A 26,679-nucleotide genomic window follows, 5' to 3' on the forward strand; every position below is an offset into this window, starting at 1 on the left:
GACGCTGATTCACGATGAGAAAGCTAATAATTTATCATATTTTTTATGTATATGTATATTTCATTTCAATAAATTTGTCCATGTAGAGGAAAAGTTAATTTTCATCATAGGATGCCGCTGTAAATATGGTGGCATACCAAGTGTTATCTATCTTGGTCTGTGTCTAAGAAAGAAATTTCCATTCTCCAAAAATAACTGAGAGGAAGCCTATACACATCTGGTCATCCTTTATTAATATTGTTATTATTTTTGAGCTAACAAAATCATTGGTAAAAGCTGACTTTCACCAGAATCTAGCAAAGCTGCAACTGGAAAGGGATCAGAAACCACCCTATACATTCATTGCACTTATTTACTAACCCTATTAGTGGGGCCTATAGAAAAAGAATAACAAGTTGCAAGAAGACTCTTTATATCAAACTCTAGGATTTCAAATCTTCAATCTCCCGGGGAGTCTCCTCTGGGAAAATTTTGACAGCATGCAAGGCTTAGTTTTATTTCTTGCCTAGAAAAATCCCAACAGCAATGCCTCCATAAATACATAAACTGCGATCCAAATTAACAGAATAAGGTTCTGTATATAAAGCTAATCTCCAGCACATTGCTTTTGCAGCTTCCACTTGAGGATACTGCATCAGCAATATTTCAAGAAAAATCCCTTCACAACGATTCAACGAAATCATACATGAAATGCTTTACATAAGCAGGTTGTGTGTCCAAGCGATTTCCACAGCTGATTTCTATTTTTGGAAGGAACTAAAGTAGGGTTAGCAGTATCTAGTTGATATTGAAATAAATTGAATAAATCAAATCAATTCAAAATTTTGAGATATTATATTTTTTTTATGTGGTTTGATTTTAATTTGTAAAAAATTTGGTTACTTTGATTCGTTTGGTTAGAAAAATTTAATAAAATCAAATTGAATAAATTAGCTACAAATGTTATTTTGATAATATAAGGAGATTAGATTCTAAATAAAGTTATTTCAATTGAATTCTAGTGTATATAAAGATATTAAAAAGGTCAATCGACTAAATCGAATTGAATCGAATCATATCACATCAATTCAAATTATTTCTCTCTTTTATATTTTAATTTTCAATAATCACCCGTAAACTAAAGTGAAGTGTGAAGGTGGATCCACATAGATATTGAATCTGGTGCTTATTCCCTACAGGCTCAAGGAAAGCAAGCGTTGGTTCTCATCCAGGGATTGAGAAGCATTGAGCCTGGGGTCACAATGTGTGTAATAGCGTGAGCCAAAGTCATCAAAAGTTACAGTCCTAGACCCACCAATGCATTCTGTCACATTTTGGCCACTCATCTACAGGTGAATTCCGCCAGGGTGGCTCCCTTCTTGCTCATGGACATCAAAAAATGTTCCAATCTCAGCCTGCAAACATGTACAATATCATGACTATGAGTTGAAAGAGGATGAGCTACAGTAAACAAAGAAATTGGTTCTTTAAAATTATTGATATGACAAATAAATCCTACCAAAATTGCATCAAATCGGCGTGTTTTTAGTCCACATGGTGCCTTAATGGTGTTCCCATGCATGGGATCACAGACCCATGTCACAATTTGTCCGGCCCTGCGTACTGTTCTGACCAAGTGAGGAAGCGTGACTCTCAGGTTTTCAGCACCCATTCTGGCTGATGATTGTTATCCTTCCAGGCTTGTTCTTAGAATTCAGAATTTCAATGAGTTTAACCAGTTCATTTGGGTCCATTTTGTTGCTCATCTGCATCACAAGTTGCAGTTTCAGGAAGAGGACCAGAAAAATAATAGTGAAATCAATTATTCTAATAACGCTTGCATTGAAGTACCTTGATACCAAGAGGGTTAGAAATTCCTCTGAGGAACTCTACATGGGCACCATCCAATTGACGGGTACGTTCTCCACACCAGAGCATGTGAGCATAGCAATCATAGTACAGGCCAGAAGTTGAATCCAGCCTTGTCAGAGATTGCTTGTAAGGCAAATGCAAGCATTCATGGGATGTCCAGAATTCAGTTGTCATTGTGGCAGGATGTTCCACTGTGAGTCCTGCAGCAGCCACGAAGCCTAAGGCCTCATCAACCCGATGGGCTAGTTCTTGGTACCTATCAAAAAATTGAAACCAGAACTCCAAAAGCATTTCACTTTTTCTGAAAGTTGATCCAGGGAGCTGCAAATACAACAGATGACATGAGAAAAGTTTAGTTTGCAAACCTGTCTCCTTGCTCACTGTGCTCTGCGAAGTCGAGATTCCATTGTGTAACTCTCTGCATTGCAGCATAGCCTCCAGTGGCAAAGGCCCTAAGAAGGTTTATAGTTGCTGCAGATTGAGAGTACGCACTTAACAGCCTCTGCGGGTCTGGAATTGACTTCTCGTTAAAAGCATCTCCATTAATGTTGTCCCCTTTATAACTTGGCAACTTCACTCCATTCCTCAGCGAGCCTCTCTTCTAAACTCCTGGCTTCCCCAGCGAAAACAATTGGTGGAAATGCCTCAATAGTCTTCAACACAGACTCCGGCGAATTCGCATCTGGGTATTCAGGAAGCTGCGAAGCTTTCTTCTTTTTCCAGCTGTCCAAAGTCCATTTCCCAGTGCTGGGTGGACCGGGGGCAACAAGCGCCTTTGACTCCTCTACAGATAGAGAATTCTTAGCGGACCTGGCCGCATGGATAGCGGTGATTGAAAGGAGGGATATGGACTTGTTGCTAGGAAGAAGAGAGAGAGTTGGTGGTGAAAGCGAGAGAGAGTGTGGGTGTTGCTGTATGGAGACTTGGAAGAAAGAGTTGAGAGAGCTATTTCTGTTTGTGGCTTTTATCAGCAATTCCCTCTACTTTTATAGTGTTTTTATTTGGGTTGGTTTTATATTTTATCTGCATATTCATCATTAAGTATCTTAAATTTATTCTATTGAGAATCCATCTACCAAAAATTACATGGAAGAATTGAAAATTTAGGTTACTGAGAGAAGTAATCCCATAAATCCCTTTAATTAACAGAAAATATAATATTATTTACGAATAATAAAAAAATTTTAATTAGATTTAAAAATTAAAGGACTACCTAATCAATTTCTTAAAAATTCAGGATTTAATAGTAATTCTTTTACATAGGTATATATATATATACTCCGGCCACTAACTTCTGGCTGCTAGTTGCGTACTTTAGCCTGTCATAAATTTCTAAAACTAAATTGCGCAGATAGCCCTAAGCGCGCCAACCATCGTAACCATCGCCATAGCTGAACTCTCCCAGAAACCCTGATAATGTCTTCTCTTTATCCAAAACCCTAACGAAATCCAAACTCAAATTGACACAAAACGAAATCAAAACGACAATGTTACTCACCTCGCAACGCCTCTTCGCAAATTCACCTTCTCGACCTTTCTACTTCATCACCCCCATTAAGCCCTCTCTTAAAAACCCTAATTTTCCCCCCCCAATCCTCCCCCTCCACTTCACCAATTCCTTACTTTTACAAAATTTCCCCTACAAACCCCAGTACCTTCTCAGCTTCGGTTCAAAATCCTATAGTTTTCCTATCAGAGCCTATCAATCCGATGACGCAATAAGCCCACGGGAAGGTTCTGATGCTTTCAATCTCGATGCTTTTCTCTCAATTGCTGAATTATTGTGTATTATCTCGTCGGCGATTATTACAATAAGTTATGCAGTGAATTCTACGGTTTTAAGCTCTAGAAGGACGGTGTTGGGGGTGATAGGGAGTAACGGGGCGTTTGCTTGGGGATTGGTGGTGATGGTGAGTGGCATGGTGATTGGTGCATGGATTAGGAGGCGTCAGTGGCTTCGGTTCTGTAAAGTAACAGTTAGGGAGGGTAGAGAGAGTGTGAATTTGGTAGATAGGATTGAGAAACTGGAGGAGGATTTGAGGAGTTCTGCCACGATTATTCGAGTCTTATCTAGGCAGCTTGAGAAGCTGGGGATTCGGTTTCGGGTAACAAGGAAAGCTTTGAAAGAGCCCATTGCTGAGGTATACACAACTTTTGATACAAATAACTTTTGTTGGTTCTTGATTATTATTATTTTTTAACTGTTACTGGTTTGGGTTATTGCATTCTGTTGAAGAAGAAGATCCAGGGAGTGAAGATGAGTTAATTTAGTTTCAGAAAGCCCAATCCCAAAATGCTATTACATTCCTGAGGATTTTCCTCCAATACAAGTAGAAGTTCACTGAGAGAAATTTAAGGTTTATTATTTTTAGAGTCCCAAGTGTGAAATGCTGAAGGTTTGAAAAACTGAAGCGTCCAAGGAAAATGCTTAGGATTGCAAGTTTTCGACACTCATTATGTCTTTGTTTTAAGATTGTAGTTGTATTGTAGTTATGTTGTAAAGTATGATCTGATGCTCAATGCCTTATTGCTTGAGGATTGTTTTTCTTATTCCTCTATTGTTAATAATTGCTGTTTCACCACCCACCTTCTGTGATCCATTTTATTCACTGCAAAGAAGTACTATCATCTCTAAGAGAAAGCTTTGTTTCGTTAGAAGTTATAAAACAGCAGGTCGGTTTCCAATTGGCTGTCTCTTGTTAAGGCCTTCATATTCTTATACTTTCCTGCCCAAAATGTTTTTTTGTGCCAGTGATTCATAGCATCTTGGCTGTTTTCTTTGTATGAAAATAAAAAAATCACAAACAACTAAAACTATTAATTGCGTATGCCATATTCTGCCAATGTTAGGAAACCTTCTTAATGCAAGATACTAGCTTTTCCTCTAGTGTTCCCATTTATTCTTTCTGTTTAGTAAGCCTAATAATGGCCTAGTTTATGGTTAAGGCAATACGAGTTGAGCTAGCAACATAAATTCATTTGTCGCCCAAATTAGTTTTTGAATGGTTGTGCAACTTTGATTATGCTCATGCTTTATCTCTTAGATTGGTATCATTATAAGATCTTGCTGAAATGTGTATGAATCCTAGTTTCAAGGTTCTTATAATGTTTGGACATTAGAGGTTAAGCTGATAACCTAGGGACGTAAGTCGGAGAGCAATAACTGGAGCGTGAATAGGTTATAATGAGAACGAAAGAAATTGTTATGTTAGTAGCTATACTGATTGGTGAATTTTGCTGCAGCTTCATAAGTTATCTACTTTGTTTCATAATATATTAATTTCTTTGAGCATGCTTTCTATCTCTATCTGAAGACTGCAGCTTTGGCACAAAAGAATTCTGAGGCTACCCGAGCACTAGCTATGCAGGAAGATATCCTAGAAAAGGAGCTTGGAGAAATTCAGAAGGTTTTGTTGGCAATGCAGGTATGTTCAACTGAATAGTTTGACAATGCGAATGAGTTTTCCTTGTCATGTGCTCAAGGGACTTTGCTATTTAGTAGTAATGTAGCATTGTTGGTCTACTGGGGGTACTAGACAAGTTGACTTCAGGAACCTCAAGATAGTATATTGCATAGATGTTTCTGTTTTATGTTGTTTCATGTATGTCTAGCTTGATATCTCATGGATTTCAGGACAAACATTGCATGTTTAAGATCTTGTCATCATCAGTATTGATTCATGGGTCTAAAAGTTGCTACGTTGGATTGAGCGCTGGGCACGGTCTGGCTGTTCCTGTCTGAAGGGTTGGATACTGAGGACCGGACTCCTTTGTTTCAGTTTCTATTCGTTCCCTTCCAGTTCCATCCAATTTGATCAGATCTGCCTGTCAAAATTATTTATGTTAAAGTCAACTTTTCCAGAACTGGACCAAACTGGTCAACCCAAAACCAGACCAAACAGCTCAAAGTCAGTCCATTCTGATTTCAAGATGGTTCTTGTCAAATCTGGTTTCACTGGGTCTTATCTAGTCCTAACTCAGACCTGGTCCATGTCAAATTGCGCCAAGTTTGACTTTTAACAATGTATCCAGCTGAATGTTTTGGGAAAAAATGTAGTCATCACTTTTTGTTGGGTTATTCTTAGATTCATTTGTAAGATAGAAAGTTTTGGACTATGGAAAGCTAAAATGCAGTTTATTGACTTTAATTCCTTTTCTCGAGTGTTCTTTGTAGGAACAGCAACAAAAACAATTGGAGCTTATTCTTGCAATTGGAAAGAGTGGGAATTTATGGGATAGTAGGATGGAACCTAGCTCAGATCAAAATCCGGTTGAAACATCTGATCTGAGTAAAGGAGCTAAACAGTTGAAAACTCAGGCATCAGGTGCAAGCAAGGGAACCAACAATGACAAACTGTAAAATTGTTGGTGAAGTAATATTCATCGGCTGCTTCGCTCTGTTCACCTTATGACGTCAATGTGCTCGACCTTTTTCTACAAATGACAGGTGGCTTTTCTGGGACCATACAACTACTTCACTGACTGTTGAAGAATTCCCCAGTATCTGATTTTGACACTGGTGTGTCGAATAATTCCCCAGTATCAGATTTTGAGACTGGTGCGTGAAAGCAACAAAGGACAAATAAATTGGTAGGCATTGCATTGTATCATTGAGACAAAATCCTCCTCGTGCTCGTAATTGTATTTGTAATTCTGATGCTGTATTTCATGTTTAAATTGTACCCTTTCTGTAAACCCTGGCTTTTAGGATTCATGCGCACGCATGGACTTCTGAAAATATATGCTATGAACAAGAAAGAATATTATGCTGATAGACTCACCCAACCCTTGAAGGTTGGAGTTTTGACAGGCTCCTGTATTCTGGAGCATGTTTTCGGTTATTGGTTTTAACAGTTGACTTTACAGTTGCAGCAATTTATGTGGCCTTGAATTACCTTGGGCTTTCAACATGAACTAGCAATTATTTTTAACTTCAAATTCACAAGAGATGCTATTCATTTACAGCTTCAAAACTTGAACCAATTCCCTGCTCGAAATCGTTGGTTTTGCATCATGAAACATAGAGAAACAGCTTAATGGCAGTTGCTTTGCAAAATATTCCTAATAAAGTCATCAAGATTTGTCGCAGATGATCCACCTTCACTGATAGCTAGTTGACAGGCATCCCTAAGATCTCTTGCTCTTTTCCTCATTTCTTTACTTTCTCTGCTTTCCAAATCCATAAACTTTTGGACGAGTTGAGCAATTTTCTCTCTGGTCACCGAATTTTCTTCTCCCATTTCTCCCTGGACCTTCCATCCGACTCTCCATTCTTCCACGATTTGCTTGCTGTTGGGATCTTGATCCAAGAATAGAGGGAAAGTAAGCATTGGCACCCCAGAAAAAACTGATTCCAGAGTAGAATTCCACCCACAATGTGTCCAAAATCCCCCAACTGAAGAATGGTTTAACACTTGCAATTGATTACACCAAGGCAGTACCAGCCCCTTATCACTGCAAATCTCCTTTAACCGAGAAGCTTCTCCACGAGCCACCCACAAATACCTAACGCCACTATCGTCGAGCCCAGCAGCAATTTCATCCATCTGGGTTCTTGAAACAGAGAGGAAACTTCCCAATGAGATGTACAAGACAGAATCTTCAGGTTGGGAATCTAGCCATTTCTGATAGTCAGTACTATTACCGGCTCCACAAGAATTGGCTTGTAGTTCTAAATAAGGAATAGAAGGACCAATAGGATAGACAGGAAATAGAAAAGTTGCTTTTAAATTGTCCATTTCTTGGGTTTCAAGCTCATACACAGAAGTAAACAGAAGATACTGTGCTTTGGGCACCTTTGAAATGCATTCCAGAGCAAGCTCCAAGACTCGTAAATCATTCCTGCGGAAGATTTTTCGAAGCTCTTCCATATTTGATGAAGAAATTCCTGGGATGTGGCCTGCTTTTTCTACTAAAAGAAAGCAACATAACATCATTACTATTGAGTATTTTGGACTCTGGAATTCTCGATTTAGTGCTTGATAAACTTGATTAAACACCAGCTATTTGATCAAATAATACTAGTAGAAAGACTGATACTAGTAATATAATAGCAAGAATTGTTACTGAAGTTATAATATTACCTAATAAATGAAGTGGGGAATCTTGATTTTGTGCGAAGAGATCAAAATGATAAAGCACGGAAAAGAAAGTAGCTGACATGGTCCAAAGTGCAGCCACCGGAATATTCCTTCGATTTCCCAAGTCAATAGCCCACCGAAGTTCAACATCACCAATTACAGCAGTCGCCGGCGGATGAAGGCGATCAAGAAGCTGCTCAAAAGGAGTTTCCATCTTAGTCATCACAGCTTCATAAAATCCAGGAAAATCAACACCCTTTAGACGCTCAGATGGGATGACGTTAGGTATGGTGGCGAAGACGATGGAATCATCAGGCTTTGGCTCAGAGCTGAGGTAGCCAAGCCACTCTTCAGTGACGACTAAGGTGATGAGAATATCAGGTTTTCTTGAAGCTAAAAGCTTGCAGATATTCATCATGGGGTTGATGTGGCCTCTTCCAGGAAATGGCATCGCCACCACATGGCAAACTGCGGCAGATTCTGAGTTCATGTCTCAAGAAATTCTAGAATTATGAGATTCCTATTCTCAGATGAAACAAAAACATGAACTAGGTTTAAGACAACCGCTTGTGAAAAGATTAAACTGTTTTTTCTCTGTGGTTATTGTCTTTTTTTTTCATAATACAATAATGGAAAGTGATGACTCACAACCTAACCACATAGTTTTTTGCCATTATTTATATTTCTTTAATTCTTTTACCTTTCCAGCGTAATACGCAATTGACAATGTCATGGATGTTTTTAGTCTGTCATCTTGTGTTTTGTATTACAATCAAATTTATATCTTGAAAAATCCTTTCACGCATTTAAATGTGAAAATTGATTTGTACGTTCAAAAAAAAATTATAATTTTAGATTTCACTATAACGTAGATAATTTTTTTTTTTAAATTATATTAAACAGATATATATATTTTCTAGAAAAATTTCCAATCATAATTATATTCATTGATAATCCACATGAAAAATAAAATATATCATTGCAGCCTATTTTCAATTTAGGCCCACAAATAAAGGATTTAAGATGAAAGCCCAATCATCTCCGCTCCAACAATCATGTTTTTACACTCTATTTAAAAGAAAGTAGAGCAAAATAAAATTTTATAATTTGACAAAATAATTTTTTTTTATTAATTGAAAAAAAGTTTATAGTATTTAAAAATTTTTAAAAATAAAATTTTTCAATCCATCAATTTAATGAATTGAAATTTAAAATTTGTAAATGTTATTTAAAATCTCTAAAAATCTTATTTTAAAAACTTTCTACTTGTGTGTATTTTTAAATCTTAAAAAATCTTCAATTACCTTGTAAAATCTCATTCCATGCAGAGTGGTGGTGTTTGAACCAACTCGATTAGTGAAGACTGAGAATGCCATCAAGATATAGAAACTGCCTCATCTTGCCATCAACTTCCACCAAAAGGGAAGAAAACGGTTGCAACTGATCACTCAAAGAGCCACAGCTTTGAGGCTCGGCTGGATTCAAACCTGATTTGGAGCTTGTCCAAATTAGAATAGGAATGACGGAACTTGCTCCAATAACTAACTGTGATAGATTAATCTGTAAAAAAAGAAAAGAGTGAAACATTTAGCGTTTATAGACAACTGTTTTGATAATCAAGTCAGTAACTTGCTAAAAAGAGCAAGTATGATTAGAAATAGAGTTGAAATGCGATTGGTTAAACTGAAAAAAAAATGTAGTGGTTAACATATACAATTTCTCTGATACTCGAGTCAATAATTTACTAAAAAAAGTAAGTGTAATAAATTATTTTGAGTTTAAAATGAATGTGTAGCAATATTTATTTTTTATATTATAACAAAATGGATTTAATTATAAAAATTGCTTGAAAATTCGATTGGTATCCGTTAATGAATAAGAGATTCTCCAATTATAAATATAAATATAATGAAAATAAATTAGATTATATTCGATAATTTTGTACCATAAAAGATTCGATCAATTTAGTAAAAGGCGAGTTTTGATGTTTTAAACACTGAAAATTTCAATGTCTGAGTTTTTTTTATAAGTGAGATCTCTACTACTGCAAATCAATCTATTAGACTCTTGTCACGTGATTCTATTTTATCGTGATAATTTATGATTATTATGTAATATTAATTTTTAAAAGTATATTAATTTTTTATTTTTAAAATATTTTAAAAGTATCATTCAATTTTTTACACATATATTTTAATTTTATCAAATTAAATATTAATTTTAAATATACACAAAAAATCATTTAATTGGATCATATCAAAATACTCAAATTAAACTATAAATTTTAAATAATAATGAGATATATTTTGACATAAATCATAGAAAGTAATTTATATCTATTTTATTTATGTAAAGAAATTATCTATTTTTAGAAAACAATGACACATCACCTGTTGCAGTGACGAATCACAATGCTTGCAATGTGACGTGGACATTTCTTTGCAAGTACATTCTTATAGCGTAGTGAAGGGAAAATTCTTTATTGCATCCATTTATTTATGAAATCAACTAATTAAAAATTATTATTATATTTTTTTAAAGTAAAATTTATTGAAATTTTAGTATATATGATTTTTTTTTATTGATGGAATGTGTATAAGAAGTATTTTCACGTGGTGCAGTGCATCAGCATCAGGAGATAGTTTGGGCAGTGATGAATCAATCATATCATGACCGTCCAAAGCTGCAGCATATGTCAACTTTTGTACCATCTCTATCTTCTTCCTAACTTACTTGTTCATTACTCATGATAGCCCCTAGCTGCACCACATTTCTAATTCACTCTTCCATGAAACTTCTCTTTCCCCAAAAAACATAAAATAATATAAAATAAAAATTCATTTATTTTTGGAGAAGTGCTGGCAGTATTTAGAAAATCTTCTTATCTTTTTTCTGAAAAATAAAATATAATTTCTGAAAAATGAGACCATCTTCCTTCAAGACATCAAACAGAATTTCAGTTTGTTTCACCAAATTGATTTAAACTTTTATCGGGCGAATCTCATTCACTCTGAGTGAGTGAGATCGAATTTAAAAAAATAATGCTTGTATAAAATCAATAAAATATTCTTTTAATCGATCAATCCAACCTTTTAAATTTTGGCTTAAATATGTGGAGCAAACCAAATCATTTGCAAGATCAAGACCAATAAAAAATAGTCCAATTCGATGATGTAACGTGAAAGATAGTAGCTAGCCAATTCATTTTGCAGTCCTACCTACATCCATACTGGAAGAATTAAATGATTATCTAACGTGAAAAGAAAGTTTGACACGTTTGTACGTATGAATCTAAATGATAAAAATAAATAATATTATAATAGAGAGGCGTTAAATGTAACTAACATAAAAAAATTAAAAAAAAATATTTTTTTCTCTATCTAAATTTAAACTTATAATAAAAATTTTATTTTTTGAATCTTAAAACATCAGTAGTTAATGATCTTTCCCACTTGTCTTAAGGTTTCTCTTATAAGTTTGAATGTAAGAGATCAAACCACTAATCATTTTGTTTATAAGGTTTGTTTAAATAAGACATTGAAATGGGGACAAATTGCAGGTTTTGCTTCTGTTTCTTTAAAAAAAAATAATAATAAATAAATAAGTTGGTCTCATGTACGAATTATTGAACGTCAATGGCAGACAAATTCAATGTCTGAAAGAAACAACAGCAATAAATGCATGAATTTAACCCTTTTGAATATTATTTATTTCAGTTTTTCCATGCACAGCAGTAACACTTTCTCCACAGTTACTGTTTCTCAGCTTTAATCTAAAAAATCTAATTTAATAAACTGACCCTAATGGGTCCTTGTTGCCTTCTGATGTGGATTCTCCCAATTTGTTTTCCTCCTCTGAATTGTTCCTTTCATCACTTCTTTCTCTCTCTAGATCCCTAACCCTACCTCTCTCTTCTCCATTGCCCAGATCACTGACTCTATTTATCTCTTGATTTTGCAGCTGCCTTCTTCCCAGTAGCTGCTGGGTTTCTACCATTTGTTGAACTATATTAGTTCTTTATTTATGATTTCAAACATGGTGACATGAAAAAGGCTTATTGTTTCTTCACCATAATGAGCACCCATCGCCGATATTTTCTCAGCAACAGCGGCATAGCCATTGCAGCTTCACTCTGCCTTCTTCTTCTTCTTCTTCTTCCTCTAGCTTCCTGCTCTCATCCACGGCCACAGCCTCGTGTAAGCTTGATCTCTCTGAAAATTTGATTAGATTTCGGTATGTGGGTGATATTTACTTGGGGTTAATTTGTTGTGTAGGGTTTACTATCTGAGGAGAAAACAAGACTGGGTTCTACACCACCGAGTTGCCACAACAAATGCAACGGATGCCACCCATGCATGGCAGTTCAAGTGCCTACAATACCGAGTCACAGCCGAGTTCAACCGAGTTTGGCTAAAAGCTTGGAGTTCTTGGACCCTTATCCTTCGCCCTCAGGTAATAGGTACTCAAATTATAAGCCACTCGGGTGGAAGTGTCGCTGTGGTGGCCATTTTTACAATCCTTGAATCTTCAAAGATCAAAGTGAAAACGGCGATACGTTGCATATTCTTTTTTGCTTTTCAAATGAATTATGGATTTTTTTTTATCTCTTTTTTTTTCCAGAGATGTGAATGTCACCGTTAAATGTACACATTTAAACGTTATACAATATGTATTATAAAGAAAGCCTGTCTGCAATTATTTGAAATTTGTCTTATTCTCAGATAATAATTATAATAATGTTTGATTGGGTCAGTTAAAAAATTCAAACTTTTTAAAATTTATAAAAAAAAAAATTTTTTTTTATTTGTTTTTTTTAATGGTGAGTGGTGTGTTGGGCTTATCTTCTTGGGAAATACAAGTCTTGTATATAAAATTGACAAGAAAAGAGAATGAGCGGAACATCTTTCAGGGAAACCTCGCATTATTGAAGGTGATAGGAATTCAGATTGAGTAGTGAACCAGTACACCATGACCTTGACCATGACCATGACCATGACCATGTGAATCCCAGTATACATATACAGACTAGAGTACTGCTGAGACAGAGATAGCCATTTATAGCAATGTGAAAAAGCCTCAAGTCTTATTGTCACTCACGTACACTCAGATGGAAAATGCAGTGCGACTTGTCCCTCTCAATATCTGTGAAAAAAAAAATTATAATTTATTTTATTTAGTATAATGGGAAAATAATTAGTTTATCTCTGAATTTTTTTAAAAAAAAAATTATGAAACAGATGAATTAATTTTTTAATTATTTAATATATATTTTTAAATATATATTAACTACTTAATTTGGCTGCGCCAATTAAATTGTAATCTTTGCAAATTTGTAATTTGTGCGGAGACATCAGCCCACTCTTTAGCATCGTAGCCTCACTATTTTCGACTAGTTTACTATTTTAAATTCTAATTTGACAAAATCATTTAGAAGGGCTCAGCCGCATCGCACTTGTCGCGCTACTATTTAAGGAATATATCGGAATCAGACAAACTTTCTATTTGAGAAATTTTTTTGGAAAAAGAAAATAAAATTTATTTTTATTTTTATTTTTTACTTTATTTAAATAGATGGAAAATTAAAAAAAAAAAAGGAGATTAAATATTTGATAAAACGTTGGAGGTGGAAGAAAAATAATTATATTTTGATAAGATTATTATTATAGCCTCTATCTTCCAAAATTGAATTAATAATTGAGGGGTAAATGGGTGACTTCATGAGTGATAAAGATATTTTTTAAAATTTTTTTCCCTTAAATCAGAGTTAAAATAAATAGATAAATATATATTCCATTTATTTTTTCTCTTATTTTTAACTCCAAAATAGTTGGAATAAAAAAAACTGCAAATAGTTATTATCTCATTATTTCTTCTATTTATTTTCGGCAAAAAAAAAATTAATCGCTTAACTTTTATTTAAAGTTAAAATTAACTTAATTTTATCTTTTTAGCCTAATAAGTCCAAACCTTTATATTTAGCTTCATTTAACACCAATTTCTGCCAGATTTATGGCAATTGTGATACACTCTCTCTCTTAGAGACTAACCGAGTGAAAATATTTTTTTAAGTATAATAATACTAGTGAGAAAAAAATATAAAATGTTATTTTTATATTTATATAATTAATAAAAATAAATATAAGAATTTTTTCTGAATCTTTCCAACTCATTCTCTAGTTCCATCCTTGTTGTGATGCTTTATTCTTGTCCTACTCGATCATAATTGTGGCAGATTAAAGATGCCTACCTCCTTTAAGGGTAATTCCTTCACTTGTTGAAGACCAAAGACCCAACACACTAAATCGCTTGACCCATTTGCTTCTATAGAAAATTTTAGTCTCTCCTTCGTCTAGATCTTGATAATAGTGAGATTCGGCGAAAGTTCCATATTAGCACACTTAGGCAAAAAGCACATTTAGACCGAGTTTTGATTCGCTAGATTGATTATTATTTTGTGATTAATCCATTAGATTTCTTTATATTTAACTTTGAAGAATAGAACTTGTAAGATAAATAAGACAGTGAGGGAATCACCCGAGAAGTTTCGGGTGAAAACCCTCCAATACTCAAGTTAGACCTGATAATTTTATAAAATTAAGAGAAGTAAAATAGAGAAAAAAAAAAAGAGAAGAGAATAATGGTTCTGAATTCTTCCTTTGTGATTGCAAGAGAGATAGATCACTTTTCAGAAGAAAATATATCCTTTTTTCTAGGTTAGTCCAGTGCATAAATATTTTTAAATAAAATTGATGCTCTAATGCTATGTCCACTTCTGATGGGGTAGGAATACTTTTGTAGATAATATATTAATGATGGGTTATAAGATAAAAAAATATAAAATTGGTTAATTTATATTTTTTATATTCACACTTATGGTTGATATGCTCAAATAATGATTGACTTATTTATGATTGACTTATAAATAATAATAATATCTAAAAATTAAATTATAAATTGAAACTTTAATGCAATGTTCCCTTCTGACACACAGGAGAGACATTTTTATATAGGTGTGTCAATATAATGAATTATAGGATAATAAATGCAAAACTAACTAATTTATATTCTTTATATGCACGTTTATAATTTTATGTGCCGAATTAAAATTTAATTTATAAATAATAATAATATTTATAGGTTAAATTATAATTTTTTTTAAAAAAAAATCTATGCATCAACGACCATATTAGGCCCACTCTATCTAGGTAGAGGAGCCTAGCCGTGTTAAACCAAAATCGAAATCATTCTCCTTGACCCACTTTTTTTTTCTCTCTAGTTTTTTTTTTCTCTCTCACAAGTGTTGTTGGTCCAACTCATTCAATTTGTTTTAATCAACATGTAAGAATGGAATTATTTTATTCTTAAAATGAACAGATCAACGTCTTGGTTTTTGAGTATGAAACAAACTGATACTCCAACCAAATTAGTTAAAAAGTTAAAATTGAATTTTAACCTCTATGTATTTATAAAAAATAATTCGTTTGAATTATTTGTCTCAAAAAACTATTTTTTTATTATTAATTGCATTATTATAGTGTAAATATTGTTAATAAGTTTAAATTTAAAAAGTTTGGATGCCTTAATAATTTCTTTAAAATTTTAAAAAATAATTTAAAATAAAATAAAAATAAAAATAAAAATAAAAATAAAAATAAAAATAAAATCAAAGTGAATTTTTTTAATCCAATTCCACTTCTGCAGTTCTAAAACTCAAACCATCGATTTGGTTTCAATTTCAGCTCTGAAACAAATCGTGGCCGGCCATTGATCGGCATCTAGTGTATTCCATAGTCTTTTCCCCCATTCCCTACTCGGCTACTCCCTTACCTTTAACATGACGTCAGTCATTTTCATTCTTATCTGAATTTCAATCCTCCACTCGTTTGTCCATTTTGCGTGTATTTTATCCGATAAAACATCCAAATAAACCAATAATTTCTTTTTCTTTTTTAAATATTCAATGAATAATTGATTATAATTATTAAATTAATTAAGCTTTCCTTTTTCTTTAAAAAAACATATTGGTTAGGTTTCTGCCGTCCAATTATCACTTATCCATCAAACATCATTCACATAAATCTTAAAGCACTTACATCCATCCAACGCTCGTCTTTGGCGTTATCTTCACCAACATTTCGCCGGACCGGGAGAGAGAAATGGTCGATTTAGGGGAAAGGAGAATTGCAGTTCCGATGATAATAGCAATGAAAGGCCATCCAGGCACAGGCAAGAGCACTTTGGCCCAATCCTTGGCCTCCTCCCTCAAAATCCCTCTCATTGACAAAGACGATGTTCGCCACTGCACCTTTTCTCTCCAGAACTCCTCGCTGTCCTCCATCGCTTCCCTCTCCAAGCTCTTCAATGATCTCTCCTACCGCGTCATCTGGCAAATCGCTTCCACTCAGCTCCGTCTCGGCCTCAGCGTTATACTCGATTCTCCTCTCTCTCGCAAGACTCACCTCGATCAATTAACCTATTTAGCATCATCAGCTGGGGCACGCCTTGTGATAATCGAATGTAAACCATTGAATGAGGCACTGTGGCGTCTCAGGCTAGAGCAACGCGGTGCTGCTGATCAAGATAGTTGGCATAAACCTTCCACGTGGCAAGATCTCCAGAGGTTGTTGGAAGAGTACGGTGGGTGTACCGATTATGATGTTGGTGATGTACCGAAGTTGGTTGTAGATACAACGGCCGACGTTGGGATTGATGAGATTGTTTCTAGAGTGGTGCAGTTCATCATTTCTCATGCTCATTGCCCTTCTGATTCATGTGGAGTGTTACAATTACAATCATAATTCATAATTAACAACAAAATTTCTAGATTGTTATGGTCGAAATCTACTAACAATGAATTTATATACGATTTAGATTTCATAATGGTTAAAGTATAATTAGTTAATTAATTTACTAATTTTTTTCCCACAAAATCCAATTCATTTCATTAAACTCATGGAAGAACTAAAAACAACCATTCAACCTAAAATCAAGCTAAGCAATTGGAGCCTTGAAGAAAAAGCAGAGCAGAACAAACCACAACTAATTGGCTATCACCACTCACATAAACACTTTTATATTCTCTATTCAGCATTGGCCACCAAAAAAGAAGAAAACTCCAACAATCAACATAAAAGAAAATTTTGTCTATTTGTTACCTTCAAAACTATGAAAATAGAGAGGATGTGCAGCAACCATCACCATAGAGATTTGGATCTGATTGGACAAATTGAGAACATGGCGAAGCAAAGGGTGACGAATTCTCTCTTTCACTAGTAGCCCAAAAAAGCCGTAGAGGCTTCATAACCATCTTGGAGGGAAGATTTCGAAGCATACAAGCAAATCTCCAAATATAAATTAAAGAAAAACTACTAAAATCCCATATGAAATGAGAACTTAAAACCCTATCAAAGTGACAAACAAAAAGATAAGAAACTAAAAAACAAATAGACTAAAAAAGGAAAACTAGAAAGGGAAGAGGTCAATGGCCATGCTACCGAATCTCCCCTAAATTGGAACCAGGCCAGATCTTCCCTAAACTGAAACCAAATGTTGATTGTAGATGAGAGAAAGGAAAGCATAGCATAGCATTGTCTAGAGAGTCATAGGAACCACATTAATTTACTAAAATTTAATTAACTAGTTTTTCACAAGCACTTGAAATAATAATTGCTACAATCTACTAGCTCATGAACAAGCAATATGGAATAAGAATTTTCTATAAGACGAATAAGTGTAAGGCTTTATTTGCTGGGACTTGAGTTTGTAGCAATAGTGATTATATCTCACAATTTTTTTAATCTAAAAATTGTGTTGAAAAATATTTAGAGAGTAATTTTCAAAAATAATAAAATGGTAAGTACATTTGAATAAATCTTAGATATTTCATATTCTACTCTCAATTTTCAATTTCTGATTAAAAAAAAAAATCATACTGAAATAATATATAAATTTGCCGGCCTAAAAAAAAAATCAAATTGGTAACTCAATCTAAAACCAATCACCTAGGATATTATAAACCATAGTCTTTCATATTCCATCATTACCACCAATTACTATCCAACAACACCAATCACCATTAAATGAACAATAAACCACGATCTTTAAGCCAAAAAATCGTTGAAAATGCAAAATTCCCAGCAAGACGCATGCAAAACATGAAAAGGCCAAAGGAAATTGCTTCAATAAAACATGATGCAAACTTATAAGAGAACGATATGAAAGACCAGCTTCAAGAGGCATGGACAAATCTCATTGGCGTCTCAATCTCGTGTAGTCTTAACCACTTTTGATCGAGTACTACTTGGAGATGGTACCACCGATACTAAGCAAGTAAGCAGAATTCACTCTTACAAGCACAACACTAGATCTCGAAAACAATTTCGCTGGAGAACATCAAATACTTATAAATAAAAATCCAAAAAAACAAATACCAAAAACCAAAAGAAATACAACCACTAGTAGAAACACAACCCAAGAAGAATTGAATAGAGAGAAATGGGTGTGTGATTCAGTTTAATTTATTTTAAGTTTTTAACATTAATAATTGAATCGAGAGAAAAAAATATTTGAAAAAATAATCAAAATTGAAATTAATAAAAAGATCAAGCCCAACAAGCAAAGTCCATTAATTGGGGGCCCAAAAGCCCAACAAAAGTGGAAAGATATCTTATCTAGAGAGGGGAACACAAATAAATACCCCCCAATACCCTACATGCCCAGTCCCAAAACCCTCATTTCTCACTTTCTTTCCGTCTCGCTTGCTCCCTAACAATGGTCCAAACCCTAGCTCGCTCCTTAATTCCTGCCACTGCTCGCCATCTCAGTTACTTTATTCTTCCCAAACGCCTCCTGTCCACCACCACAGCTACCGTAACCCTTCTTCCATCTCCTCAACCTTTGCTGTTCTGTCGCCGTTCACTTCTCCCACTCTCTCATGCCGTGCAGTCAATCAAACCTGGTGTTCCGACCCGATTTACTTCGATTCGATGCCGGGTTAACCGGTCTGGCAACTCCGCCTACTCACCTTTGAACTCCGGCTCCAACTTTAGTGACCGCCCGCCCAATGAGATGGCTCCGCTTTTCCCAGGATGTGATTATGAGCACTGGCTTATTGTCATGGACAAGCCTGGTGGAGAGGGCGCCACCAAGCAGCAAATGATTGATTGTTATATTCAAACCCTAGCCAAAGTTTTGGGCAGGTAAAATTATCTCTTTATTCTTATTGTTTTCTGGATGTGAAATGATTATAAATATTGGATATTTGATTGTTAATGTCGTTGATTTGGGTATTTAGAGCTGATTGAAAATTTGGTTTTCTGAATGTATGAGTTAGTTAATTTTGTTGACTGCATCAGTTCTGTTTTATATTTTTTTTCTCAGTGAGGAAGAAGCTAAAAAGAAGATCTATAATGTTTCATGTGAGAGGTATTTTGGATTCGGCTGTGAGATTGATGAGGAGACCTCAAACAAGCTAGAAGGTCTTTTTTTCTTTTCTTAATTTTTTTCTTTTTATCTTTCTATTATGATATTCCTAATCATGCTTATTTCCGGTCTTTAATTTTTTTTGGAGGGTTCAACAGGGTTGCCTGGTGTTCTGTTTGTCCTTCCTGATTCTTATGTAGACCCTGAAAACAAGGATTATGGTGGTAAGCTTTTGCACTGGAAATCAATTCTCTCTCTCACTCTGTGTGTGTGTGTGTGTGTGTGTAATATTTATGCATGTATTTTTGTATTTTTTTTTCATTCTGCTGTTTGTGGCGTTGTTTGTGAGTATATGGATGAATATAGAAATCAATGTTAATGGTAACCCTTCTTTATTTTGGCAAGAGGCTGTGAACTGCTTCTACTTTTATGGAATATGGATTTGGAAACCATGTGATTTTTCAATTGGCTTTTCCTTTAATCTGCAGTCCATCTTGGCAAAGCTTAACGAGTCTTGCAGGCGATGATTAGCTTTGAATGCTAATGGACTTACACCAATTGTTCTCTCAAAACCTATTCTGTGCTTTTATATTAAGTAAAGCATCAGATCAGTGGAGGATCAAACATAATTTTTTACAACTTCTGATTTGGATACCGTGTGATTTTTCAGTTGGGTTTTCCTTTAATCTGCAGCCCATCTTGGCAAAGCTTAGGAGTCTTGCAGGCAATGATATGCTTTGAATGCTAATGGGCTTAGACCTAATGTTCTCTCAAAGCTTTCTGTGCTTTTTATATTATGTAAAGCTTCAGATCTGTGGAGGGATCAGACATAATTTTCTTACAACTTCTGATTTGGAAACCATGTGATTTTTCAATTGGGTTTTCCTTTAATCTGCAGTCCATCTTGGCAAAGCTTAACCGAGTCTTGCAGGCAATGATTAGCTTTGAATGCTAATGGACTTACACCAAATGTTCTCTCAAAACTATCCTGTGCTTTTTAATATTGTGTAAAGCTTCAGATCAGTGGAGAATCAAACATAATTTTTGTCCAACTTCTGATTTGGAAACCATGTGATTTTTCAATTGGGTTTTCCTTTGAATCTGCAGTCCATCTTGGCAAAGCTTAACTGAGTCTTGCAGGCAATGATTAGCTTTGAATGCTAATGGACTTGCACCAAATGTTCTCTCAAAACTATTGTGCTTTTTTATATTCTGTAAAGCTTCAGATTAGTGGAGGATCAAACATAACCTTTTCCAACTTCTTATGAGTTATAAATGAATCATAAAACAAATCAATGTGGATATGAAAGGCAGTGCAGTGTTTCTACTTCTGTGGAATGGAATATGAATAGGAAGAGATACAGCTGTTATATCATTGGAATTTCCTTTGGTGTGCAGTCCATCTTGGTAAATCTAAAGGAGTGTTGCAGGCATTCTAATTGTTCTCTCTAAACCATTCTTTGTTCTGTATACTCTGAAACTCCATATCTTGGAGGTGAAACAGGATTATCACAATATTTGTTTGTTTCTATAGATGATTGATGCAATTATTTCCTTGTCCAAATCATACTTACCTGTCTATCTGTGTTTGACAAGCTATATAACTGCTCTAATTAACTCCCTTTATGTCTTGATTCAGAATAAATAGGTGGCATGTTCCCCTTTTCTTAATATTTTATGAAAAGTTAATGGGTGATGCCTCCGCCTTATTTCTATGATTGCCTATTCCTCCTCCATCCTTTCTATCTTGGGAGTTCTTTTGCTTCCTTTTGCATCTTATCAATTGTTTTAGACAGTGTTCTGGAAGGCCAATATCTTTGAACTATTTGTGGATTGGCATTAAATTATTTGCATTATTTCTTTTTTCTTTGAACCATGTATTATGTATTTTGCTGAGGCAAAACCAACTTGTCATCGTTAATGTTATTAGTTTTTAGATTTGTTGCTCTTGCGCATATTATGAAATTCAATCTTCAAAAAATTTAAACTAATATTTCCCGGTACTGTCCATCTTGGCAAAAGTAATAACCTTTAGTGGGTAATGTCTAGCTTTGAATGTTAATGGACTTCTCTCATTACCTGTTCTGTCCTCCTTGTACTTAGTTGAGCTGCAGAATCATTGGAGATGATGCATGAATTTTAGTTCTTAGTAGTTTATTTATGTGTTATAAATTTGGGTGTAGTTGAGTAAAAATGGGTTATGGGCTTTCTGCTTGCGAGTTTCAAGATGGAAAGTGTTGTCTATTTTTTCTATGGTGCTAATCTCATGATAATTGTTGTGAATTTTGCACGTCTTTTCCATGTTTCAGCTGAGCTGTTCGTGAATGGAGAGATTGTTCAAAGATCACCTGAAAGACAGAGAAGGGTGGAACCACAGCCACAAAGAGCTAATGACAGACCCAGATACAATGATAGAACCCGATACGTGCGCCGCAGGGAAAATATGCGGTAAAACACAATGGAAAAATTAGCTGTATAGTTTCAGGCATCGGTCCTTTCTCAGTTATGAATATGATGTTAAAACATTGTGTACGTCGAGTGGAACTATAATGTTTCTACCGGATCTTTCTAGACACTCAGAGAAGGGTATTATTGTAAGACATATTATCTTCGACTGTTTCCTTATCGGGTGTCTGCTAATTATCATGTTTCCTTTTTTTTTTTCCCTTTTTTTTAAATAAAAATTAACTTTTTAATTTCACTTTAATAATGTGGCTGAATTTTCAGAGTTATACAAAACCAACAGCTAAGAAATACCTGTAAAATTCTTGCACGCATGCTCAAGTAATTTGGGATCTTTTTTAATTTTTAATGTTGTGTTAGGATTTTTTTAAAAATTTTTAGTAATGTGTTATGATTTTTTTAAAATTTTTAATAATGTGTTAGGATTACATTGGGCACCGGAAAAATTTTCCATTGTCTAATGGTTGATTGAATTTTATTATCTTATCCAAATATATAAAAATTGAATCAATATTTTTATGCTTCATAATTTCTCGCATTCTTTTGTGTTCTCAAGACTTGGTAAGGGTTTGCATTTCAGACTTGCAATTGCAAACGAAGATGATGGTTCTGTTTCCAAAATTTAGAAAAGATTCAATGAATATTTCCTTTAAAGTACTCATCAATTAAAATAATTGTAAGATGATTCTCATATGCTTTCGGAAAAATACTGAATGTCATCTGCTTTCTTCTTCCATGGTATAACGTTGAATGTTATCTGTTATCCTTTCTCACCTTCATTTCCTTCAGAAGATAGAGAACTTTACTACGCTTAAGATGATAATTGATCTTCATTTCAATTCCCCGTTTAATATATGATGAGCATCGACAATTCATAGGCTGTTCATTGAAAAATGGCCAACAAACCATAGGCACAGCCACTGTGTATGGTTTCTAGAGTAGAATTCATCCCGCTGCGAATGAGTGAGACTAGTTGATGCTGTGAAGCACCGATACCCTCTTTTATCTTTAATCTCTTCAAAATATTGGTGCAAAAAGATCCAGAATTTCCCATCACCACATCAGGCCAAATGATCAACAGAATCTACCATCACCACATTTAACCCCCCAATATCACTCTTCAGGTTGGGAGGAAGCATCCTCTGCCCGAAATGGCAGGAAAAATCTCCATGGGGCAGCAAAATTCAGCACTCCTGGAAGCAAAACAGCAACAAGATAACAAGAGTGGGTGCTTACAACACTTGCTATTTGCCAAAACCCATCCAAATTATTCAAACTATTGTTCTGATTTACCTATCGTTAGCTCATCAGATGTGATGGAACATAAGACAATTGGGTGAGGAATTCAACTTCCATAGCAGTTCCTGATCGGGCAAACCCTTTGAAACCGAGTCGCTAGCTTGGGTTGCTTCTCGGGCTGCTTGTGGTACTCCATTGGGTGTGGTTCAAGACCTAAGATTTATTAGATCCTTGACAAAGCCCTACCCATTGGACCAAATTAAAACTTCCGAGAAACTCGGCTTTAACAAAAGTTATGTAAAAACTTTTGGGCTTTGTAGTGGTATATTACCTAGTCTTTTAGATAATAATTAATAAAATTTATAATTTTTAATAATTTGATTAATTAATCTAATTTATCATGGGCTTAATAAAAAATTTAATTAAATAAGAAACGATCTCATTAATTTGATGAGCAAGTTAGATCTACGAAAATTGATTAATTGAGTTGAGCTTGAATTTCAATAAAATTAATAAGTTGTTTCAAAATTAGGCTCAAATTCAGTTGGACTTATTTACGCGTGGGTTGTTGAGCCAACCTTTGGCAGGGGGAAATGAACTCAACCTTAGGGCTTTTAAGGTAACCAATTAATTTTATTATTTGAAAATTTTATTTAAAATAATGAAATTCATATTTAATTTTATAAGAATTTATTTAAATATTTTCATATAAAATAAATCATGTCAAAATTTTTTGGTATTAACAGATTTTAATTGGAATTTGAATGTCATAGTTTAAGAAATAATTTTAATACTTGTAAAATAAGGTTATTGGTATTGTGCTTTCTTCGGACAAAAAAAGGAAAAGAAATGAGTGATGTTTGATGAATATGCTTTTGATGGAAGACTTAATAAGAATATTGTTGTCGGCCATTATTATATCCATTACCCTATCACATGATTTGGTTTGTGCAATTATAGAAAAAAAAAAAAAAAAGAAATTGTTTTATAAAGGAATATTCCATAGCTAGGGGCTTTCACATATTTTGTATTCTACCTAAAAAATAATCAATTTAAATTAAATAAGGCCTAAAATGAAAAAGTATAAAAGTTAAGTCAGATGATTAAATTTATTCATCATGGTAAATTTAAGATTTGGATTGACATTCCTGATTGTTTTTTGGATTATTATTCTACAAAATAAATAAAATTTCTTTTAATTTAAAAAAAAAAAAAGAATCGATGATTAAGTCTAATCATTTAGAAGTTGAAGAATGTCCTAAGGGTAGATGATACCCAACATGATTTGGGTAACTAACATTTCCATCCTACTAAAAAAATCTTTTCTTGTACTCAATTCTGTTTTGCCAAACAATCCATTTCGCAATGAATGGCAAAATACCATAATAATTAAAAGAATTTTATGAGATTCACGTGAAAGCGGTCGGTTATAAAAATTTAAATTATATATAATAATTAATATAAAATTATTAAATAATTTAAATTAATTTTTTAAAATTGAGTAGAAAATAAATTTAAAAATTATTTAGTTAATTTGTACCAAAATATTTTAAATTTAAATTCAAATAAATTGAATTAATGAAATCAATGATGGATCTAAAAAGGGGTAGTGAATATCTAAATGTAAATATTGTGCCAGTCAGTGATTCTCCTGCCTTAGATAATAAATGTAAATTTAGTTGTTATTGTAATAATTTCAAGTTATAAAGGGCATTTTTGGCAATTCAACTATTCACCCTTCCTTTCTCAGTTTTATATATATTATGGGCTATAATTAGTTAGATTAAAAAATTTTATATTTTTTATTATTATATTTATATTAATAATAATAAATATAAAATAAATTACATTTTAATTTCCTAAATTATATTATAATTAATAGATTAATTCTTAAATTTTTTAAATCCAACTCTTAAACCCTTCTATTTTTATTCCATCTAAATATATTATTTTTCAATTTATTTTTCTCATAATTAAAAAATAAATGACCAGTCAAATTTCTAAATTTTTTTTATAATACCTTTATTTCTCTATAAAATATATAAACAATAAACTTTTACATTTAAAAATTCAAATCCTCCATTTTTTTAAATTTACTGTAATTTTTAATTTTATTTATTTTAAAATTTAAATAATTTTAAATATTTAAATTATTCTATTTTTATATGTTAAAACACATCAATTTTTAAAAATAAAATTTCATATATTTTTTAAATTTTCTACCATTTTTATTTTTTTAGTATAAACTTAACAAATAAAATAAAATAGAAGAGCACTTCTTTTTCTCTTACTTTTTCTTCATTTTGAAATTTCAAAACCAATAACAAATAAAATAGAAGAGCACTTCCATCAAAGACTAGTACGCCCAGAGATCCTCTTTGAAGCAAAAAAAAAAAAATAAAAAAGAAAAAAGACACAAAATCAAAGAAAACAGCATAAAAAACTTATATTATAAGAAAAAATTGAAAGAAAATTTTTCTAAAATAATTTTTAGAAATTTAACTAATCATTTACTTTTAAATTAATAAAAAAAATGTGGAAAAACTGCATAATAAGAAAATTCTTCTTGTATCAGATATAGAAAATAATTTAAATAATTGAAAATTACACCTGTATCGTTTAATTTTATTTATAAATTAAATACAAATTTTTCTTAAAAATCGTAGAATAAAATTATTAAAAAAATATCTAGTGGTCTGAGTCAGGAAATGAAAATAAGGTTGTTTTACCTTTTGAGGTGACAATGTCATCCAGCTCTCTTAGTGTTTGAAATAGTTATTTCTCTAATTCTTCTTTATCTTTATTACATATAGCAGTGTTGTGCAGCTTCTACCTTACCGACATTTTAAATATAATAAAAATAAAAAAATTTAAGTGCTTAATTTTAAAAATATATAGATTATTTTATTAATTAAAATATATTTTGATATTTTATTTTTTTTAATAATTAAAACAACAAATTATCTCCTCTTATTCTCTTCAAGTATATATGCACTATTTATCAAAAAATTAAATACTTCATCACGTGAATCATTGTTTTTTGAATTAAATCATATGATTTTATTTTATTAATATAATTTATTTAAAAAATAAAATGATTTGTCGGAGATGAGTTGAAGTTTAATACTAAAATATAGTGGTAAGTGTCCAAATCTTTCAAAACTAATTTTGGGTGAGCACTTGTTTCCGCAACAGCCAAAAGCTACAACCACTCCAATAAGATGAACAGATGATGACGAAGCCAAAACAAATAGAGCAATTCCAACTACGGAGCTGAAGAAGACTGGCAGGGCCTATTGCTCTTTAAAATTTTGATTTTTTAAATAATGAAATATAAGTTATTTTATTTAAAAATATTTTTATTTTCTGTAAATAAATAAAATTTAAGTGTTAATAGGAAGGAGAAAAGATAGCATTATTAAAAGAAAGGCAATAATTAAAGATTAAAGAATGTTGTGGATAATTGTTATAGTAGTGGCAGGGAAATGAAATGGGGATGAAGTCATGAACATACTTTAGATTAAAGCAGAAGCATATAAGTCAAAAGTGGTTCTCAATTATGGTCATAGTGGCAATAAAATCAGCCTAATAATGGTGACAACAATAGTTAATTAGTAGGGATGAG

General features: G+C 33.1%; 4 protein-coding genes and 1 pseudogene across 6 annotated transcripts; 3 read left to right on the forward strand and 2 right to left on the reverse strand.

The window, feature by feature from the left end:
* Positions 1-1,172: 1,172 nt before the first annotated feature.
* Positions 1,173-3,240, reverse strand: LOC110627644 (annotated as a pseudogene).
* Positions 3,141-6,658, forward strand: LOC110628144. 2 transcript variants are annotated; one of them, XM_021774657.2, is made up of 3 exons: positions 3,141-3,992; positions 5,166-5,276; positions 6,014-6,146. In XM_021774657.2, the coding sequence occupies exons 1-3, from the start codon at positions 3,339-3,341 to the stop codon at positions 6,023-6,025; spliced, it is 777 nt and encodes a 258-aa protein (XP_021630349.1). In that variant the 5' UTR covers positions 3,141-3,338; the 3' UTR covers positions 6,026-6,146. The 2 variants fall into 2 exon arrangements, with proteins under 2 accessions (XP_021630349.1, XP_021630348.1); XM_021774656.2 differs by having other exon boundaries at positions 3,142-3,992; positions 6,026-6,658.
* An 89-nt stretch (positions 6,659-6,747) lies between these two features.
* Positions 6,748-8,543, reverse strand: LOC110628143 (UDP-glycosyltransferase 87A1). Of its 2 annotated transcripts, none has more exons than XM_021774655.2 (2): positions 7,935-8,543; positions 6,748-7,759 (listed from the first exon to the last, which is right to left on the reverse strand). In XM_021774655.2, the coding sequence occupies exons 1-2, from the start codon at positions 8,419-8,421 to the stop codon at positions 6,885-6,887; spliced, it is 1,362 nt and encodes a 453-aa protein (XP_021630347.1). In that variant the 5' UTR covers positions 8,422-8,543; the 3' UTR covers positions 6,748-6,884. The 2 variants fall into 2 exon arrangements, with proteins under 2 accessions (XP_021630347.1, XP_021630346.1); XM_021774654.2 differs by having other exon boundaries at positions 6,748-7,762; positions 7,935-8,540.
* A 3,131-nt stretch (positions 8,544-11,674) lies between these two features.
* On the forward strand, positions 11,675-12,614 carry LOC110628836 (EPIDERMAL PATTERNING FACTOR-like protein 1). The gene is made up of 2 exons (XM_021775652.2): positions 11,675-12,127; positions 12,206-12,614. Exons 1-2 carry the CDS (start codon positions 11,975-11,977, stop codon positions 12,452-12,454), a joined length of 402 nt encoding a protein of 133 aa, XP_021631344.1. The 5' UTR covers positions 11,675-11,974; the 3' UTR covers positions 12,455-12,614.
* A 6,012-nt stretch (positions 12,615-18,626) lies between these two features.
* On the forward strand, positions 18,627-21,977 carry LOC110627645 (multiple organellar RNA editing factor 2, chloroplastic; the record flags this gene model as incomplete). The annotated part of the gene is made up of 4 exons (XM_021773990.2): positions 18,627-19,129; positions 19,311-19,408; positions 19,511-19,576; positions 21,662-21,977. Coding segments are annotated over 4 exons (810 nt in total), but the record flags the coding sequence as incomplete, so codon positions are not given.
* Positions 21,978-26,679: the final 4,702 nt, after the last annotated feature.

This window comes from Manihot esculenta, chromosome 12, assembly GCF_001659605.2.
Source record: "Manihot esculenta cultivar AM560-2 chromosome 12, M.esculenta_v8, whole genome shotgun sequence".
NCBI classification, from domain to species: Eukaryota; Viridiplantae; Streptophyta; class Magnoliopsida; order Malpighiales; family Euphorbiaceae; genus Manihot; species Manihot esculenta.